This window comes from Sciurus vulgaris (genome assembly GCF_902686455.1).
Source record: "Sciurus vulgaris genome assembly, chromosome: 3".
Classification (NCBI taxonomy): domain Eukaryota; kingdom Metazoa; phylum Chordata; class Mammalia; order Rodentia; family Sciuridae; genus Sciurus; species Sciurus vulgaris.
In genome coordinates, this window is record NC_136463.1 from 136,538,282 (window position 1) to 136,560,973 (window position 22,692).

General features: G+C 31.1%; 1 protein-coding gene across 4 annotated transcripts in view; it reads right to left on the bottom strand.

The window, feature by feature from the left end:
- NCKAP1 (NCK associated protein 1) overlaps positions 1-22,692 on the bottom strand; it is a 92,443-nt gene that overhangs the window by 55,262 nt on the left and 14,489 nt on the right. Inside the window, exons 2-10 of one of the 4 annotated variants that reach the window (XM_079134547.1) lie at positions 22,240-22,257; positions 21,063-21,173; positions 10,714-10,800; positions 10,357-10,413; positions 9,525-9,667; positions 9,350-9,440; positions 6,527-6,664; positions 5,771-5,819; positions 2,198-2,354 (exon numbers count right to left, since the gene is read on the bottom strand). In XM_079134547.1, the coding sequence (XP_078990673.1) occupies positions 2,198-2,354; positions 5,771-5,819; positions 6,527-6,664; positions 9,350-9,440; positions 9,525-9,667; positions 10,357-10,413; positions 10,714-10,800; positions 21,063-21,173; positions 22,240-22,257 (851 nt within the window). Of the gene's footprint in view, positions 1-2,197; positions 2,355-5,770; positions 5,820-6,526; positions 6,665-9,349; positions 9,441-9,524; positions 9,668-10,356; positions 10,414-10,713; positions 10,807-21,062; positions 21,174-22,239; positions 22,258-22,692 lie in introns of all 4 variants that reach the window. The other 3 variants (XM_079134546.1, XM_079134549.1, XM_079134548.1) reach the window with 3 other exon arrangements.

The window sequence follows — 22,692 nt, forward strand, 5'->3', positions numbered from 1 at the left end:
ATTTTTTACCCCCCATTAAACACACACACACACACACACACACACACACACACACACACACTCTCTCTCTCTCTCTCTCTCTCTCTCTCTCTCTCTCTCTCTCTCTCTCTCTCTCTCTTTTCCAAACCATAATACAATAGATTCTTTTCCAGAAATCTTTGTGTTTACTTCAGTTTTTCAGTCCTTTCATCTTCCAGCCCTTTAATGTTATCTCTAACTTCATTTCTTTCTTTTTCTCTTTTAATCATCCAATTTAAAGATATTGTTGGAAAAACAAATACTCATGAAAACTAATGATAAAAACTCAAAGGCCCTAAAATGTTAAAGAAAAAATATCTTCCTGACAACTGGTAAAACCACTTACATCAAAATGAACTCCAACTTCTGCATACAATTATTCTACAACCTATGTGTTCTTTGAGTAAATGTCTAAAACAAACTAATTATGTAATCCTCAGCCTCTATATTTATTAACAAGCTTTTATTTTATACATAATTTACATTTTAAATTGGTCACTCAATTTAATCAAACATTAAAACCTCTCGAATTTAAATAGAGATTCTCAAATGACAAATTTATCATTTCAGAAGGATAATTAAAACACTTGGTTTTGTAGTATCATTATATTACTTGTACCATACATAAGTTCACTCAATAAACACAGACTACCTGGTTTTAAATGTTAAATATATTTAATATGATTCCACAAAGAGATAGTCAATATGCTAAGACATAATACAAGTTTCCTGATTTTCAACCTACATCAATTAGAAAATGACAAGGCCCATCTAACACAGAATATTTAGGCTATTCCACCATCTAAAACAAGAGCTAGAAAGTATAAAGGGCACTGTTTCTCTCATTATGACTGACAGATCACTTCATAAGAATCTCAGAATCACTTATGGTGACAAAGACCAGAAAGTGGTCACTTGAGAATGGAGCAGAAGAAAAAACTAGACGTGATCTGATCAGACAGAGGCACATAATTATCTAGGGATGACAGAAATGTTGTACATTCTGGTCAAGGTGGTGGATACACAGGCGCAATCACATGCAAAGTCACTGAGCAATATACCTAAGATGTACTTATTTTTCTGTTTCTAGTTTTTACCTTAATAAAGTCCTAAGGGGAAAAGGGCAAATTCCTTTAAGGTCTCCAAAATACAAGTAGAAAATGTAAGAGAAAATGCCCAAGGACCTAAATTTTCATTTGTATTCCCTGGTAATTCTTTTACACACTAAAATTTGAGATATATATCAGCTTAAACTATTAGTACTACACACATCTTTACTTTTTAATAACTAATAGAATCTTTATACCAGTTTTATACAAAGCTAGACACATCTTTATTTTAAAGTATTTGAAGTTTTATTTTATCTCAATTTCATTGAGACATTGTTGGATTGGATATAAAATAAATGTAGGCAAATTTCATTTTAATCTGAAGTTAGCAAGTCCAACACAATTACTGAAAATAGGTACAGGGCATCCCAGGATTTATCAGAAGTTCCTTAGTTCAACAGATTCTAGAATTATTACCAATTATGAACTCTTTTATATATTGGCTGTAGAACCGCAAATGGAAAGAAATAAAGGTATTAAAAATTTTCATGAAATAAATTTCAGAGAATTATTGACTCTCCAGGAAATAAGTGAAAATAAATCACTTGGGTTACCTTCTACTATAAGGAAACATGACAGTGGAATGACCTGTGATTATTATAATCTAGTGAAATACTTTTGTATTGCTTCAAATATTTTTGTAAAGACATTCTATTCTCAAATAACACTTCTAAAGATTTCAAATTTTTTAAAAATATATGTTTTCAGTAATATTTATATCTGATACCATGAATGATTTATAAGAAGACACCTCTTTCTTTCTCTACACTACAAGTTTTAAAACAGCAAGAATGCTAGTTTTTTTTTTTTTTTTTAAGTTTTAATCTATGGTGGTACCTGTAAAAATATAATCACTACCATGTCAGCATAGTTTTTTTTTTTTTTTTAAAAAAAAAACAACTTACTAGGACCACATCCTGCAGTAAGATGTAGCCTATACCATCTTATTCTGCCCTCAGCAAGTTGTTTTTAAAAATTATGATAACATGATACAGGCTACATCTTACTCAGGAAAGATATCTGCTCACAACCCTTCTCCAAAAAAGACAAATCAATTGAAAGTGCCATACCCTCGGATGTTTACGAATAAATCTTCTGCAGCTTTGTGAATGTGGAAAACTTCATCCCGGAAGAGAGAGAGGCAAGAGCTACTTTGAAGAGCTAGCTTCCAAAGGTTCAGTGCTGTGGCATCAGTATTTAGGATTCCATGACATAAAATAAAGCCAACTTTAAATAAAAAGAAAAGCAAATACAAATGTAAAACACTCCGAACTTCTTTCAGTTACAGTGTAGTTTTTTAAAGACCCTGAAACATAACCACAATCACTAATTTGAAGCTTTTAAAAGAGGGGTAGGGTGTATGTGCGTGTGTGCGTGTGCGTGTGCGTGTGCGTGTGTGTGTGTGTGTGTGTGTGTGTGTGTATGAATGAAACAATATTTTACTTTCCTGGTTATAATTTTCTGTATTTTGCAAAATCAGATTTTGAACCACACTAACAAAAGAGAGAAAAATGTCATTTCTGGGTTATGAATGAAGTCATTTTAAGAAAAGATGTTTTCAGGGACGTATATTCTTTCAATGTATTAAGCTACTCTCTATTACCTGAATTTGAAGTATCATTTACCTTCTATTACCTAATCTTGAAACCCTACACAAACATATAATCCTATATATGATTACTGATGTTCTTTCTATACTAAGATATAAGACCTCATCTTTTAGTCATTCAACATTTACTCAGTGCCTACTATACATGTGCAAGGTTTAATGCTAGGCCAGTTACAAACGAGTCCCATTTTTAATTAGCAACTTATTTTTTTTTAAGCTCAACCTTCCTTTAAAAGGGCAATTAAACAAGCAAGTTAACTCATTTAAGTAGGTACATATAGTGATGTTATCAATACTGAAATATACTTACCTCCACTGAATTTCTTAAAATATAAAAAATATTTTCATACATTAGGCTCCTAAAAGCAAGCCAATTATTCTGTCTGATATACAACCAAATAAACCAAATATATGTATTGAAATGTAAAAGAACTCTAAATAAAAATTCTGTTCATAAAATATTTTTGCCTTATATACTGAATTTTTACCCAAATCCCTCATACCAGCATCTTATACCTATTTGTATAGAGTCATTCCTTAGTATACATAGGGGAGTAGTTCCAGAATCCCTTCAGAATACCAAAATCCAGACACTTAAGTGCCTAATGTAAAACAGTATAGTATTTGCATATATCTACAAACATTCTCTTGTATACTTTAAATCATCTCCAGTTCACTTACAATTATCTAATGCAATGTAAATTCTAAATAGTTAACTACATTTTATTTTTTAGGGAACAATAAGAAAAAAAGTCTATACATATTCAGTACAGATGCAACTTTTTTTTTTTTTTTAAATACTATGGATCAGGGGTTGATTGAATCTGTGGAAATGGAACCCATGGAGGGATGCCATACTCAGATTTATAAAATATTTGCTATTGACAACAAAAAAGATTTATCTGAAAGTTTTAACACTTATATTATTGGTAACAGAATTTTGTTTTTTCAAAGATATGGGTAATGAGTTTAAGTATATTCATTTATTTAAAATAAGATCAAAAAGGGCAAATGAATCTAAATTAGAATGCCTAAAAGGAGAGGGCTGATTATTACAAATACTAATCTTTACCTACTAAGGTCCCAATGAAAGGATAAAATACATATATATGTGTATGGGTATGTGTGTGTGTATTTTTTAAGCCATAAAAAATGTGAATAAAACAGAAGACCAAGACTAGACAAGAAAGTTGAAGAAAATCTTTGAAGATAAAGAGACAAAACTGGATTATCAATTAAATAAAAAGAGAAAGGAATTAGTAATACCAAACTCTATAGATTAAAAAGAGATCAGTCCCAAAGAGTTTCCCAAGTCTAGTCAATAGAGCAAAAGCAGACTCTGCAAAGAACATCAGAACAATTTTATATTTAAAATTGAGATCTTCCATAACTCTTGGCCCCAGGCTGTAATCCAAAATAGTGATTCTCAAACTTCAGCTTATACCAGAATCACTTAGAGAAGTTTATTAAATCACATATTGCTGGTTCCTACTCAGTGAGTTTCTGATTCAGGAGGTCTTAGATGGGGATCAAGATTCTGCACATACAGGAAATTCCTAGACAATGCTGACTCTGCTGGTCCAGGGATCACACTTTAAACTAATTTATTACAAAGCTAAAAAGAAAGTAGAGCATCAGAAGGAAAATTGTACTGTGTGTATTTGCACTAAGTTTGAAGTAATCCTTAAGCTCTCCATTAGCTCCACTCAAGGTTCAAATATATAAAAACAGCAAAACACAGAGTGAACATTCTTTACTTTGGTGACTGTGGTTATTGCCCACTTCCTGACCCACGTCCGTGTTCATTACACAAAGTCCTATAATAAGCATTCATATTTAAAGCAAAGAATGAGGGGAAATAACACTATATCATGCCAAAGGTCACCCATAACAGCTAATTCTACTTATCAACCCAATTCTTCACATATCTATAAACAGAGAGCAACAACTAAGAAACACCACACATTTGAGCAAAAGGAATACTTCAAAAGCTGTTCTTTTTAAGTTGACTAACAGACAAAACATGGAAATCTCAATTATCTTTAGAGAAGAAATATATCACAAACCCATAAAAAATAATATATTTAATAAAAATGGCTAAGAACAGGTAGTAGATGTTATATTCTTCCTCTTTCATATTCAAAATAGTGCTATTCAAAGTACCAGCACATTATGAAAATAAGCATACAAATTGTGAGAATTAAAAATTTTTCATAAAACTTCACAATGATTTCTAAATAGTAACCTACTAATCTAATTGTCAGAGAAAACTGAATCTAATAATCAAAACTATAATCTCTTCTTCTTCATTTTTCTAGAAATACTACTGATTTCATATCTATTATTTTATTAACATATCAATCCAAAAAAATTAAAGACAACAAACTATAGAAAATAAAAACCCATAAAAATACATAGAAACTATAAAAAACTATAGGAAATAAAAAGTCAACAAAACCTGCTGAATAAAAACTGCTCAAAATTATTCCCCTCTCGCAGTAAGCCTCAGGAGTGGGAAGAAGGAATTCAACCATATTATAGCAATTCTCATTCTGCACCACAACACGTGCCTATTTCCCCCATAGTTTGCAAGCTTCCTATAACAAAAATTAATAATTTTACCCCTCATTCATCTATCAAATTGTCAAATATATGAGTGATAGTCAAATTTACTAAAGTAAATTGAAACCAAAAACCTTAACGGAATAGATGCAATCTAAAAACATTCACTAAAAGCAAAACAAAAATTTATAGTGTTGAAAGTTACATTGAAAAGGCAACATAAGTAGATCATGAGCCTTGGTGTCAGCCTGGACTCTTACTTTGTCTTTGTCACTACCTACATGGCCTAAGGTTTGGGTTCCTCATCTATAATATACACTACCTACTTTATGACAGGATCAACATTAGGACTGAATGAGATAAATCACATAAGACATTTAGCATAGTGGGAGCCAGAGGTAAGACATGTTACCACTTTTCTCTAAAACTTAAAACCTAGGGGGTAATCCTCAGAACTAACTGTTTTACTTACAGATGATCCATTTCTCCATTGCATCCAAAGAAAGATATTCACAAGGCATCTTAAGAAGAGAATATACATTTGTGGTTAAAAGAAATTCTTCAAAAATTTCCATACTGAGTTACTATCCTCTCTCCCTCCCAAGAATTCTTACTTCTCAATTCTTGCATCAAATACCACAACAAAGTTGAATAAGTTATATAACCTACATTTAAATTTGCAGTTAATAAAAGACAATGCAATATGCCCCCTTTACATATGCACACTCTCAACTCTTTTAAAAATACTGTTCCTAAATTTTCTTCAGTCTAGTAAATAACAACGTCCCAAATTTTCAAGCCTATTTCAGATTTGTATTATTCCAAAAGAAAATTTTAGTCAACTGAAAAGAGATTTGTGCCTGGATGCTATCTCTACATTCATATATACAGATAAATGATTGAAAAGAAATATAACAGAATATTGATCTTATCTAATTGGTAAAATATGAACTAATTTTTTTTTTTTTCTGTATACTTTTCTACATTTTCCAATTCTTCTACCATGATATGACAGGACAAAACAAACTTCAAAGAAAAAATACTTGAACTACTAGTCATATAAACATCAGTTTTGTTGAAATCTAACAAAAAAGTAGGATTTAATGAGCCTTTTGTAATAAACTTTGCTGATAATCTAATTCTAACTTACAAAGTTTTAAACAACATTGTCTATAATTTAAAAAAAAAAAACAAATTTTCACTCAAAAAGGGAAAAATAGAACCATACAGTATCAGACTGTGCAGGATTAAGCATTGTACTGGGTGCACTGATGAGACTTAATAATTGGGCATTTCTCCACTGATCAGCTGAAAGATTCCTTCGAGGATACACCATCTGAAGAGAGATTAGTGCATCTGAAAGAGACTAATTAAAAGAGGAAAAAGTAAGTTGAAGAACAATTCTTTTTCTTTTCCAATTGAATTTCAGCTACTACTTGCTGTGCCTTTCCAACTGTATCTTTATAAAATAATAGAACATAATTATAGTCACACTTTCTATGAGGTGAATTAGGGCTTCCCTCCTTTACATTTTTTTTTTTTTTACTTCTACAAAAGCTACATAGATTTTACATTTATGAGCAACAGCTTCACTCAAGAAATACTGCTACTCTCTTAGAAGTTAAAATCTGTATAAAGTTTGGGATCTTTATTTCAAGACACAGAGATCAACTGCCATTCTTTCACAAAATGGAAGTTTCTATTCTGATAATTTCCACTAAAAAAGAAAAAGACTTTAAGGTGGTATCTCTAAGCCTAAAGAAAGCTTAACATGTTTTGTATTTCTTCAAATAACACCTTATAAAATAATCCACTGTACTCTATCTTAATAAATTACCTAATGTCTACTTTATTTGTTAATTGCAGCTTTATCATCAAAATATTTAATGTTTCATCTCATCTGTTTCTTGCCTATTCTTTTAACTATCCCTATTATTCATCTTTACTTCCTAAAACTTCTGTACAGTGATTCATTAATTTGGTCATAAAATAAAATGCAAGGTGAATTTTCTCAGAGAAGTCACATCTCCATCTAAAATTCAGCAAACTAAATTTTAGGAGAACTCCAAAATCTATCATTTTCCTAAGCTTCACACAGCGATTCTGATGTAGCCAATTAAGAATGTTTTTAAAATGAATTTACATGAATTTAATTTTTTAAAATCTTGGCAGATGTATGATAGTCTTTGTATAAAAATCCTGAGCATCGTGGAACATCAGGAAAATCAGTTATGAAATAACTGATCTGATTCAAATGAACCATTTTAAGCATTGATAATACACTACATGCTGAACATAATTTAGTGACTATAGATAATTTTAAAAAGACTGCAAAATAACACTGAAGGAAATTTGAATCACCCAGCAAGAGAAGGAATCAAATTTGAAATGACTAAATAAAAACAGACTGTACATGATTAGGAAAAAATCAAAAATAGAAAAGAGAGGGGTAAGGAAGAGTTTTAGGTAAGAAAAAAGTATCACCAAAATCAGAGTGGTGCGAGATGACCATGACACGCTAAGCATTTCAATGTATCTTGACACCTCCATCCATATGCTGATGGTTTTTACTTTAAGTTATGCCATACACTAGCCTCTTTCAAACTAGTCAGTCAACTAACTCCTAGTCATAAAACTTATATTAATTTGCAAGTACAGGCTCCCTATTCTTTTTCAAAAATGCTTGGAATCAGAAGTGTCTCAGATTTGGGAAGAGGAGGTTGTAATATGTGTGTGTGTGTGTGTGTGTGTGTGTGTGTGTGTGTGTGTGTGTGTGTGTGTGTGTGTGTGTATATAAAATGAGATATAAAGGATAGACCCAAGTACAAACACAAAATTCATTTATGTTTCACACACACAGTTTGAAAGTAACTTTGGATCTCATTTCTTTTGCTAATCTTGTGTTTGCTAATAGAATTATACTAGCCTTCTTTAAAAAAGAAAAAAGAAACTTGGGATAATATTGTTAGTGTGCCTGCACTTTCACTACAACCCATAATATGAGATCAGTAGTGGAATTTTCACACCACAGTGGAATAATTCCACCCCAACATCAGCACTCAAAAAATGTTGGATTTTGAACATTTCAGATTTGGATTAGGGATGTTCAACTTTATATCATAGCTCTGCAAAAATATTAAACTGAGAAAATATTTTCAGAATTTTAATGGGAAAAAGAAAATTCTTGGTAATAACTGCATGTCAGGAAAAAACAGATTTACACAAATATTATATTACTAAAAAGTTTAACACTTATCATTCAAAGAGAATAACAGACCAAGATGCTAATACTCTGGACTTCAATTCTGATTTTGACATTATTGCTGCCAAATGGCTTTACCTTGTCATGATACTTATCTAGCCCTCAATCCTTATCTATAAATGATGAAAGGAGATAAGATACCTAAAAATTTTCTTGAAACACTTACAACTATAGGTATATGAATTAGTTCTACTGAAGACAAGCCATAATGGCAAGACTCCTTACAACCAAAATTATTTAAATAAAAGCTATTTTTAATACATTTCAAATTATTTCCACAAAATTTATTTTTCTCACTGAGATTATAATGTAGCTAAAATTTATCAAATACTATATATCTAAACACTATTTATAAAGTAATTCATTTTATTCTCATAACAATCATATGAGGTTAAGTGTTTTTATCACTTTGCATTTACCAAAAAAAAAAAAAGCTTAGTTACAGTGTGGTTTGTTAAGTTACTTATCCAATACTATAGAATCAGTACTAGCAGAACTGAGATTACAAACTATGGAGACTGGAATGATAGTAGTCATTCTCAATTTAACAACATACATTCTGCTATCTATTTATACTATACTGAACCTAAAAACTATAATGAATCAATATATTCCTGAGTCTCTATGCAATATTGTGAATTTAACCAAATATTCTCTGGTTCACAAATGGATAAAAATATACAGCTATTTTTCATATCCCACAGAGTTTATCCCTTTTATCTAACTCTCCATGCTTACATGATCTCTTATGACTATTACAGTATAAAAATAAAACAAAATAGTTTTTACCTTGCTGTGGGGTACAAATTCTTCCATCATCTTTTTTAAAGGGTTTTCATAATCTACAATCATCTGACCAAGCCGTGGGTATTCTCGGTCACTTAAAATAGACATATCAAATTATCAATGAGTTGTAAGCCAACAAACTGAGAATTTTAGAAAAATTTGTATAATGCAGTTCTACCTTGCTCCATGGGTCATTTCATGAGCATAGTTATATAATCCAATGATTGCCTTCCTTTCTTCAATTCGAGACAGCAGTATCATTAACGTTGTATAGGTTATAATCAAATCTAAGTAGTTCTTTGTTAAATCAAAGTTCACAGTCTAGAAAAGGAATCAACAAGTTCAATTTTATACTGTCAAACTTAAACACACACAAAACATTCGTAGGAGCTACTGAAAGGGAGTAATTTTCTATAGTTATTTATTTTACCCCTATTTCTGTAATTCTAACAAATTCCTTTTACTAAAAACATCTAACATTTGGGAAATACAGATAATAGTTTTGTGTCTGTTATGTAAATTTAGGGCTGAAAGCAAAAGGGTTTTCACTGCATTCAAATTAGTAAGTTTTAAAAACCACAAATATCAGAATAATAAAAAACACTGTTACCAATCTCACCAAAGAAAAAGAAGTACTTTTTAAAAATTTCATCACTAACTCAATGAAGACATTTCTCGTTTTGACTTAGTATATTGAGAAATTGTCACACTAAGCAAAATTCTATTGACATGAGTTTTATAGGAAAAATACTGCCTACTTTTTATAAATGGGCATGCTAAAATTAACTAATACTAAAATTAACAACTATTTCCCAATATGTATTAGACTTAGTGACAATACAAAATACATTACAAATTTTTATTTCTTAAAAAAGCTACTGAACAAGACAAATTAACAATATTAAAACTTTATAAGTTAGTTACACAAACTTTCTCTAAGGAAAACCAATTAGTCCCCTGAGTTGTTCTGGAAACAGAAGGATTAAAAATTTTCTGAAAATGATACTTACAATATCAAAGAAGACTTGGCAAACATCAATAGTATTCAGCAACTCACAAACATGATCCTGAAAAGAAAAGATTGTTATAATCATATCTGTTTAATATTTTTTCTTTTTCTTTTTCTTTTTTTTTGTGGTGTCAGGGATTGAACCCAGGGTCTCACAGATACCAGGCAAGCCCTCTCCCTGAGTCTCATTGCCAGCCCTGTAAAAATAATTTTAAATTCCAAATAAACAAAATATACTCCAGATTTCAGTCTCAGAAGAATTCCAATCTCATTATCTACAAATATCAAAGAAATTTATAAAATAAACAATTATAAGTCTACTTTCGAAATATTAAATTTTACATATTAAAATACATACCTTAAATTCCATAACATCTACAAATGTGAAGTAATATAATGCCAGATTTTTCAGAATCTCTGATTTTTCTTTCTGCAGTTGTGCAAGCTGTTGCTGTGAAAACAAAATTAGAATGTATTTTCACATAGAACAGAAGTATTTAATTTTACTACAAACTATCTTCTTTTATGATTGCTACATGGAAGCATAAGCTTTTAGAATATTTCTAAATGATTAAGGCTTTTTTTAAAAAAACCAAAGTACTTGAGACAGCAACTGCTAATAGTGATCAGCAACTGATAGTGTGAAGCTATAAAACAAATCAAAGCAGATTAGTACCAAATTGCATTACTACTAGTAAGAAAAATTGAAAAATGTTAGGAAAAAACATCAAATGAACTCTTTTAAAAAAATTAAAAATAAATCATGAGCATGACCACATGACTTACTAGAAGTGAGAGAAAAGAAGGTGTAAAACATTACAACTTACACTACAAAAAAAACAATGTGCTATAGAGATTTGGAACTTACCAAAAAGAACATCCAGGCAAAGCCACGTTACGCATGCAAAATAAAATGTAGATACAAACATAAAATACAGTAACGGTTCCCTGACCAGATCCACAAAACACAATAATATAATAAACAAAAGCAAAAACCACAACAACAAAAAAGAAATGAGAAGCAAAACTAGAGTTAAGACATGGAAGAGGGAAATGTGAAAGACAAATATTATTTTAATCAACCCATATTATGAAATTTAAAGACCTAATAATTATTTTAAAACCAACTAGTAATATAATTTCTGAAATAATCTAGACATATTTAAGGAAAACAGAACTGCCAAAATTTCAATAAACCATCCAGAACCTTGATATTCTGGGTGTAGTCTATTAAACAGCAGCTTCCAACCATTTTGGACTTACTTAGAAAAGGAGACTCGCTCACTCATGCAGACCAACTGAATAAAAATCTGCCTTTTTAACAAGATATACCCACATGATCTAAATACACACAATATGCCTGAGAAGCATTTACCTAAAACATGAAAGAAAAAAAAAAAAACTAGAATATATGAAACAGTAGTTCAAAGCATTAAACTTGCTACAAAGCCCACATGGTTTTGAGGCCCTCATATTGTAACTTATACATACATGGGAGCACTGGGGAAGAGATGCCTTCATATATAATTGTACTGGTCAGAAATGTAATAGTGAATCTAACATAAGGAAAATATTCTTTAAAAAACTACGAAAAAGGCAATTTAAAACAGTAAGCACGGCAGTGTGGTAAACTCAAATTACTACAGGGTAAAAATATCATAAATACTACATATAGTCTCTGAAGACATTGAAAGTATTTATGCCTTTAAAACATCCATAGAATATCTCACTTTTCCCCATAAATGCCAGAGGAACTGAGGTATATACTTGTAGTGATGAGCAACTATCTTTAGCTTCATCTATGAAAGTAGCTGAGTCTATTTTATATAATGTATGTTTCAAAACAATTCCATCCATATTTTTATGCACATCTTTAACCATTGCTGCTGCAGCAATCTCAAGTGAATATTTATCTAAATGATCCCATTTCCTCAGATTATATCTTTACCTTGTTCAACAACATTAAACAGGATTGATATTTTACTCTTTTTTTCTACTTTTCAGTTCTTTAAATTTGAGTTTCAAAATACAACATTTTAATGAGCAGACTCATTAAAATGACATGAAAAATATAATTAGCTTCCTACTGGGTTTAATAATTCCAATTTATTTCAGTTGTCCTACAGTAATTATTAATAATTCCCTCTTTCAACTTCAGTGTCCTCGTCTGAGCAATTAATGACCTTTTATACAATCTCCACTTTAGATCTTAAGAAAGTATTACTCAACTTTGGGAGGCTGAGGCAGGAGGACTGCAAGTTTAAGGTCAATCTGAACAAGTTAGGCCCTATCTCCTAATAAAAATTTAAAAAGGCCAGGGATTTAGACAGACCCTGTCTCAAAATAAAAAAGAAAGGGCTGGGGATGTAGTTCAGTGGTCGAGCACCCTGGGTTCAACTCTCAGTACCAAAATAAATAAATAAATAAATAAATAAATGAGTATTACTAAAAAGCATCTCCTAAACAGCTACTAGAAATCTCATCTCCTTTTTTCTAAAAAAGTTTTCTTTCTACTATTCTATATGCCCATCATCTCTCCCCTTTTAATAATATAATCTCCTTATAAATTTCTCATTCAATTACATTTTCCCTTAAACCACATATTACTAGGCTCTACGTCAGCTACTATTGAACAATTTTTAGATGAACAAATTCAAAACAATTAATCAAGCTTTTAAGACTCTCTATAATCTGGTCCTAACTTATCTTTCCAGTCAAGATTCCCCCTGCATCCATTCATCTATCATAAAGTAAATAAATTTGAGGGAAAGTTATCCTAAGACTAACTTTGCTAATAAGCACTTATTAAGATGTGCTACTAAATTCAGTCCTTATAACTACTTTTCAAGGTATATTTATTTACTTTTATTGTGGTAAAATATACATGGCAAAGAATTTACCATTTTAACCCATTTTTAAGTGTGCAGTTCTGTAGCATTAAGTACATCTGTACTGCTGAATAACCATCACCACCATTCATCTCTACAACTCTTTTCACCTTCCCAATCAAGATACATTTTTATCCTAATTTATCAGATACAGAAACAAACTAGCAAAAAGTCAGATAACAGTCTAAGTCTATCAGATTTAGGCTCTAAACAAATTTTCAATACTAATCAACATTCAAGTTGCTATACAATAAGACAAAAATAATATAGGGGAAAACCTAAAGCTCTGTTTTCTTTTATTTAAAATATAAACATATATATTATTATGTATGTGCGCACGCAGTGTATGATTTTGTTTTGCAGTAGTGGGGCTCAAACCCAGGGTCTAGAGCATGCTAGGCAAAAGTTCTATCACTAAGCTTTATCCATAACCTTTCTGACTTCTTTTTAGAAAATACTTGGCATTTAATTAATCAATCACACAGACTGAGACTTGGAAGAAGTCCTCTAATTCAGTCCCTTTATTTTACATATGAGTGATTTTTTTCCAAATTTACATTGTTGGACCTTTGTTTAAATTAATTCTGAAAATTACTGATGAAATACAACTAAAAGACAAAAAATAAAATACAGAAATAAAGGTATGCCCATGTCTCATAGAAATGAAACTTTATTACCTCTTAAGTAATCCCAGCAACTTGGGAGGCTGAGGCAAGAGGGCTGCAAGTTGAAAGTCAGCCTCAGTAATTTAGGGAAGCCCTAAGCAACTTAGCAAGACCTACCTCAAAATAAAAATTAAAAGGGCTGGGAATGTAGCTCAGTGGTAAAGTGCCCCAGAGTTCAATGCCCACTACAAAAAAAAAAAAAAAAAAATTAGGAGTTGTACTACATTTTCCCACCTTTCGATTTGAGCTGGACTTGTTACTTACTTTGACCAAAAGAGAACAGCAGAAGTGACACTGTGTTGCTTATAAAGCTAGGGCTTAAATTATTAGATCTGACATCTTCTGACTTTGATTTTTTGAAACAATGCACTTAAATATCATGTATGAGGAAAACTGAAAAATATCACAGAGGTAGAGAGAAGTTCAGTATTTCTGCTGACCCAGTTCAGCCCTTTCACTAACATACAGACAGATGGATATACCTATAACCTAGATCAGGGGAGACCAACAAAGAAACTCCCAGTCAACCCACGGAATTAAGAAATAAAAAGTTGTTGGTTTTCAGCCAATAAGTTATGGAGGGGTCTGCAAAAGTAATCATAATAATGAGAAATATAAAGTTCAGTAATAAAATGATCTGTATTTCACTACCTAAGCACATCAATTTCTCTCAGCTAAAAATTTTTAAAAGTTAAGATTCTGATAACAAAATGACTACATTAAAGCAAACTGGTAGAACTGATTTTATCATAAGTACTAGAAAATCACTAATTACATGCCTACTAGAAAAATCACTAATTACATGCCTCACTATAGTGGAGTTGGTTAAGGTAACATTTTTACATAAAAAACATCACACTGTATAAGCTGTATAATACAACTTATTTAATGGCACATTTTCCATTCCAAAGATAATATAAACAAAAATAAGCTAGTTCCTTTACATGTAATAGTTTTTAAAGATTATATGATTACCCTGATTTTATAACCTGAGTGTACCAGATATAAAACAGCTTTTATAACTGACTAGATGCCATTTTTGCGATCAATAAATGTATCAAGCTATTTATGTTGACAGTAACAGGTGCTACTGACACATGCAAGGTAAAATGACAACATTAAACAGTCCTTGCCTTACATACTTTTCAAAGTTTTTATTTCTCTTCCTGTCAATTATCATTTACTCCTAAGGAGAGTACCCTTTAATGTACAGTGTATTACAAAATATACTTGTTACAGTTTTACCTAAGTAGATTCAATAGGCTTGGTCACAGGAGAACCAAAAAAATCTCTCTAAATAAACTTCATTTATTAAAGAATACCATTTCTTATTGCTCAAAATCATGTTTTTATATAATTTTTACATAGTTGTGAAACCATTAACCTCAACTAGCTTTGGAACTTCTCCATCAGCCCAGAAAGTTCTCTTGCAGCCATTTACAATTAATCCTGTTCTCAACCTCAACCCTAGGCAAATACTAATCAGTTTTCTGTCTCAAAAAACTTGCTATTCTAGACATTTCCTATAAAACAGAATCACACAATGTGCAGAGCTTTTTTATATCTGGTTTCTTTGACTGAACCTAATGTTTCTGATGTTCAATTGTAGTCTATATCAGTAGTTGTTCCTTTTAACGGCTGAATATTATTCAGTTAAATATATATAATGATTTGTCTATTCATTCTTCAGTTGATGGACATTTGAACTCCTTCCAGTTTGGGGCTATTATGAATAATGAATACTGTTATGAACATGTTTTGGACAGATGTATTTTCATTTCTCTCGGGAATATTTCCTAGGAGTTTCCTTTCCTAGTTCTCAGATATGACTCAGACAGGCAAATGAAAAGAGATCTCTAATAATATATTATTAATTTTTTGTGAATATTACAATCATATTGCCAGGTCTCAGGAAGAAGCTGAGAAAGAAAGCACTAACTCTACCCTAAATAAGCTTATAGTGTAGCAAGGGATAGACAGATATACAGGAATTCCCACTTTTTTTTAAAGGTAAGTATCTAGTTTTAGAGGTTGGTTATTTACCCCACAACTAACTTCTAGGTACAAAGTTCAAAGATAGAAAAACTACAATGGTCAATTCTCACATTCCCTCAAGACAAAGGACCTCACCAACTGGTAATAACAGGAATGAGACAGACAAACAGAAAAACAAAACTATATAGTGGGATGATAAAGGCAACAATAAGAAAGGTGAGCAAGATAGGGGAATAAGAGTACCTAGAACTAGAGGGCACGCAAGGGTTATTTTTGGTACATGAGTACAAGCTGAAAGACTGAATGACATAATACTGTTTCCTCAATTGGAAAGCCTGTAAACAGGAACAAAGTTTATCTTTAAGCTATCTTGGTTTCTCTCAGTTCCTTTTGGAAATCTATTATTCTTACAAGATATGGATGACAAGGTCAGGTGGCATCAGTGGGAGAATCAATTCCCACTTAAAACTTCTAATACCCTGCTTCCACCAATTCTCTGAATCTAAGAGGGACCTCCTAACTATTCATTTATCTTTTTACTATCATTCACCATCTTATGTCCTACTTCCTTTCTTATCCATTTTAATTTTAAATTGTCCATCACTTTAATTACTATCTCCTTTATAGTTGCTTATAAACCTACAGCAGAAGAAAGCAGATACCTATGCTAACTTAATCTCAACCTGATTTCATGATCATCAACCATAACTTAATGACAACACTACTCCATTTTCACTGCCAATTCACCTGCATTCCTTAAGGATTACTGCACTGCTTCTCTTATGTCTTAAAACCCTCAACAGTTCTTCAGTTTGAGTCTCAGTTTAACCCTAGCCTGTGCTCTGGATTCATATATAGAATTGGCTACTCAACATCTCCACTCAGATTTCTAGTAGACCTCTCAAATCTAAAACATTCAATACTGAATTGCTGGGTATCACCTATACTATACCTCTACCCCAAACCTACTCCATTTGCTTCCTCACCCTAGTAAATTTAACATTTTTCAACCTCAAAACCTTGAGCTCTTATTTCTCAATGTCTTTTAAAAAAGAATACTGACATTTCAAGTTTCCATTAGTGTCTTTTTATATGTATATATATTTACTCACAATGAATACACTATCCTAGCTGTTACATTACTCTATAGTAAATGATACCTTTTAAATCAATTCTTTTTTAAAAATATTTTTTAGATATTGATAGACCTTTATTTTATTCATTTATTTAAATGTGGTGCTGAGAATTGAACCCAGTGCCTCACACATGCCAGGCAAGCGCTCTACCACTCAGTCACAACCTCTTATTTGTTGGTCTACCACCTCCCAGTCAACAGGAATTCAAGGATGACTGCATGGTTCAAGAAGACAGAAATGTGAGGTACCAAAGAGAAATACTGTATCTATTTTGTTCTACTTCTCCTGGTGGAGGCGACAAGTGGAGAAACTATGTTGAGTATAGAATCCCTATATCATTCTTATAACACTGAACTCACCAACAATGTCCTTTCACTTAGAGACATTCTAATTCTACATACATAGGTTAGTAATTTACATTATTTTCTCATTAATTTGGGAATCAAACTCAATTATATACTAAAATGCACAACAGGCAAATTCTATAATGACACTTTTATGACAGATAATATTTTTTGTCTTAAAAAGCATAATCTAGCTTTTAAATGTAAATACAGGGCTGGGGATATAGCTCAGTTGGTAGAGAGCTTGCCTCAAAAGCACAAGGCCCTAGGTTCAATCCCCAGCACCACAAAATAAAATAAATTAAAATAAAAATAAAGTAAATACAGAGTAAGAAACAAATTTTAAGTTTAAAAATTTCTGGAAAAAAGTTAGTACAAAAAGTTTTAACATACTTTAAGATTTACTTAAAGGGCCTTTTAAAAATTTCTTATGTAAATAATTTCTCTATGTATTAATAAGACATACATAAAAATAAATCAGAAGATAATGGGAGGTATCATATTATAGATAAATAATCTCTCAGCCCAGAAACTCTTACCTTAATCTGAAATTAAATGGCAATCTATTAAGGCCCATGACCCAGCACATAATCAACACATAATAAGTGGCTGCTATAATTATTAAACTTCATTTTGAATTTTATTTCATCAAACTACTCTGAAGTTGAGCATCATAACCAAGAAAAACTCCTCAATCCTTGGTACCGAGTTTTCCCCAAATCCAGAACTGGGGATACAGAAGATTAAAATGATTACAAAGGGGCCTAAATAAAGACAGTAAAAATGACTCAATAGACTCCAACATTACCACTGTTGAAGTCACACTGTATACCAGTCCTGCTGTCAGCAAAACCCTCCTCTGATGTACACTGGATACCTATGTGCTCATAGTTTTTAGAATTTAAAAAAAGGCAGTTCCTAAAGAAACAAATTTCAACATTTTTTTGGCTGCAAAAATTGAACCTTTTTGTAAGACTCTATATTAGAAACTTTAAAAAATGCACTTTTGTTAAATTCACCAAAACACTTTATATGAGTGCTTTTTTTAAAAAATGGGGACAAGTAGTATATGAATCAGCATAGCAACGGTGCTAACTTTGATCCCTGAGATAAATAATCATGTTCTGTAGCATGTATAAAGACTGTGTAGCAAGTAGCCAGAATCCAAATACTTTCATCAATCCCAGATGCTACCTGTCATTCCAAGTCTTTAAACCTCTGGTAACTAATTCTACAGAATGAACTGAACTCCTCACTTATTTCCTTTATTTCCTAAGGCAAGTTGGCTAGGAATCTGTCACTAATATTTCAAGAGGCCCAGTCAAAAATGAAATTGCTAGACTTTACAAATATCCAGCAGGTAAAAAACAGTAGTATTATATGGAAAATTTGTAAAGTCCATATGACAAAACTCAGGCTTCACAAACAATAAGAGAAAAATTCTGTAAGTAGTCACAATATTCGAAAATACTATATAACCAATTTTGAGAATTAAAAACACAGAATTACCACATAACCCCATAATTTTACTCCTGGTATATACATATGTACACATATATAGAGAGAGATGTGTGTATGTATATATGTACATATATGTGTATATATGCCTAGAAATTAAAATATATATAAACCATAAAAACTTTTATACAAATGTTCATAGCACCCTTATTCAAAACAGTAAAAACAGTAAAAAACACCCATGAATAAAATGTGGTATATCCACATAATGAATTATCATTTTGCAACAAAAAGAAACAAAGTACTAGTACATGCTACGATGTAGATAAGTCTTGAAAACTGTAAGCTAAATGACAGAAGCCAGTCACACTAGCACATATTACATAATTACATTTTTATGACATCTCCAGAATAGGTAGAGATGGACGGAACACAAATCAGGGTTTCCTAGGACTGGAGTTTTGTCAAGAAATATAGAGTAATGCTAATGGGTGGAGTTTCTTTTTGGGATGATAAAATGTTCTATAATTGACTGGGATGTTGAACATTAAAACCTATAAATAGTACACTTCAAATGGGTAAATTGTATGGTTTGTGATAATTTATCTCAAAAAAAAGCTGTCAGTAAAAATATCAATTTTGTGCTTCAAAAGTTGAAAAGGAATTAATACTATTAAAGAACAAAAAGCAACAGTATTGTTATCATAAGCAGTTTGCCAAGCATATCAAGAACAGCAGAGAGTCTTAAAAATTTAACAAGAAACTACTGTTATTAAATAATGAATATATATTTAATCAGCTCTTGGTAATTTTCTAAGATCTCATTTTCAGGAACTACACTAAATGAAAATTTATACTATCAATCTGAAATTAAATGAACACATTTTAAATTTAAAAGATTTTCTTAAAGAGTTCACATCACAGAGATATAGAGATTTAAATAAGATATTCATAATGAAATTTCTCCCTTACAAGTATAATCTCTATTGGGCCAGGCAATTAATGTCAGTAACTGAAAGATTAGTTCTCCACATAAATAATCATATTTTTTTAAAAGTATGCTTCGAATCACCCATTTTGTAACCAGGAAGGAACTGTGATGCATAAAATACTAGTTATAAAACATAATGTATTAAACCAGGATCTCTACTAACCTGTACTTCCAAAAAAAAGACTTATAAAAAAATTCTTTAAAACACACTTTTTAATTTTTTAAAAATTCTGACTAGCCCTTCCTTCTGTATTCAAGTGTTTTAAATAAAAGACTATCAATAGGTTAAATAAAAATCTTCTATGAACACAGGAAATTCAATAAAACAAAAAAGATAACAATGTATCTTTCCTAACACAATAAAGGGGGGAGAGAAGAATAGATGTTTCTTGGATTAGGGAAGGGAAGGGGAATGGGAATAGGAATAGGAAAGACAATAAAATGAATCAAGACATAACTTTCCTATGTTCATATATGAATACATGACCAGTATAACTCCGTATTATGTACAATCACAACAATGGGAAGTTATACTATATGTATGTATAATATATCAAAATACACTCTACTGTCATGTACATCTAAAAAGAATAAAAACCAATGTATCTTTTAAACAGAAATTCTCAAAAATAGAGAAGTCATATGATAGAGAATTTCTAGACTAAACCTGAACCAAAGCAAAAGAAATAGCAAGGATTATAAATGGGAAAATCAAAGAAAACAAATAACAGTAAAAAGACATGAAGAAACATCCAAAGTCAACAAAATTTATATAAATACGCTATGGTAAGAAGAAACTCTAATTTTCTAAAATTAGCTATTTTAAAACATTATTATAAAGAACTACCAAAAGTTCACTTGCCAGGAATACTATATTTTAATATATAAAGAAAAAATTTTCCCACATGAAAAGTAATATAGGAATAAAGATTCACCATAATTTTATTGTATTACTTTTCAGAAATGCTTTTGTCAATGACAAAAACTCTAGAAAAACAAGTATGTATTTTAAAACTAAACACAGTTAATTAAAATCAATAAAGCTCTATGCAAAAGTAGTTGTCATTTTTTTCCATCTTCAAAGAACAGTCTCTAAAAACCTTAATCAATGTATATTATCTGCATATTAAAATAAGAACAAATAAGTACTACTTACAGATGGCTAAAATTACATAATAGCACTACTTACAGATGGCTAAAATTACATAATAGAAATATCAAGATACTTACATTGTTGTTGCGGGTTTCCACAGCAGGGAATTTTCTGACTATGAATTTCACAGCAGATTCTAGATTTTTATCAATAAGGTAAGATGGTTTGGCCTTGGGATCTCCACATGCCTGCAAAACACCAGTAATAAAGAAAAGTGAAATGTATCCTCCTTTTAAAATCAAGGAAGAATAGCAAATCTGCAATCAGAAATCAGAGAGATATTTATTGTTTTTGGTGAGCAGGTGATAAAATGAATAGGCAAAGTGCAGGGATTGTCACAGCTGAAATATGCAATGGGAGACAATACAGAGATGTTCTTCTACTGAAAAAAAAATGCATGGAAAGTTTCAAAGCAGTCAGCGCAGAACAGCAGTGAAGGAAAAAGCTCAAACCTAAAAAAAAAAGAAAAGGAAAAAAATAAAAAAGAAAAGATAAAGGAAAATTTTGGTTTGAGGTAGGATTGTATTCATCTGAAGCTAATAAAATATCACAAAATTAAATATTAAGTAGAGTACTGGACATGTTTCTTTCTAAGTGTTTTAAAAGCTTATGCTTAAATGTCTTCTCCAAAATGTTTTCCTCGTTCATTTTAAAAATTTTAATACAAAAGCCCTAGTTCAAAAGAACTGGAAGCTGCTAAAATTATCTTTATAGTGCTAAAGAGTGTTGCCTGTTCCTCTGAACATCTGAGTTACAACACTGTTTTCCATCATACCATCAGCACTTCAAACAATTAATGTACATCTGGTCTATTTCTACAAGAGTACACAACAAATGGAAATGTTTACATTTGACCACATCAGCAGTATAGCATTCTCCGTAGTGAACTGTAAAGCACTATACAAATGTAAAGTATTATTAGAACTTTTACCTGAACTATTAGCAATACAGAATATAATCTTGAGTACTGTTCACTGTCTCATTATGTGACATTTAATTAACTACTTGCAAGTGATACATTGTTTCTTAGGGAATTACTAAAATTATAACATCCTATTTAATTTAATTTTATTCCATTTTTAAAAGGATGTATCCTAATGAAAAGTTATTTCTGCCTGCCATGTGTGAGGAAATACAGTATTGCAATTTATTTACTATGGCTATGTTGTGGATTACAGAAAGAGAAGTTATGAAACATGAAACTGATCTGAAAGCGGGCAAGCAGGCAGAGGGAAGGTGAAAAGCTTTGCAAACCTTCCAAACTTGTCCTTGCTGGGGAAGCATTGTAATAAAAAGAGAGAAAATTATGGGTAAACAATGATTGTCAAACTATGACATACTTTTCAGTAGAAAACTTATGCACTGTAGACTATGAATAACAAAACAAAATTAGAACTATATGGTGCTACAACTTTAAGGTATTATAAGTAGCAAGTTTTAGTACACAATAAATTTATAGAGTTTAAACTACTCATATATATTTAAATACTACTGTGTAAGTGTATAACCATGTCAGAATCTTGGTGCTCTTCCTAAACCAACTTAAAATGTTAGAAAGAATGGAAAAATAAAGACTACATGCAGCTCTAAAAATAGGGGTAAAATCATCAGTGAAATTTTACATACCTTAAAAAGAAACGGTAGCCAAGAATAAAAATAAATTGTTATTGGATGACTTTTGCACTTCAGCTCAAAATTGAAACTATT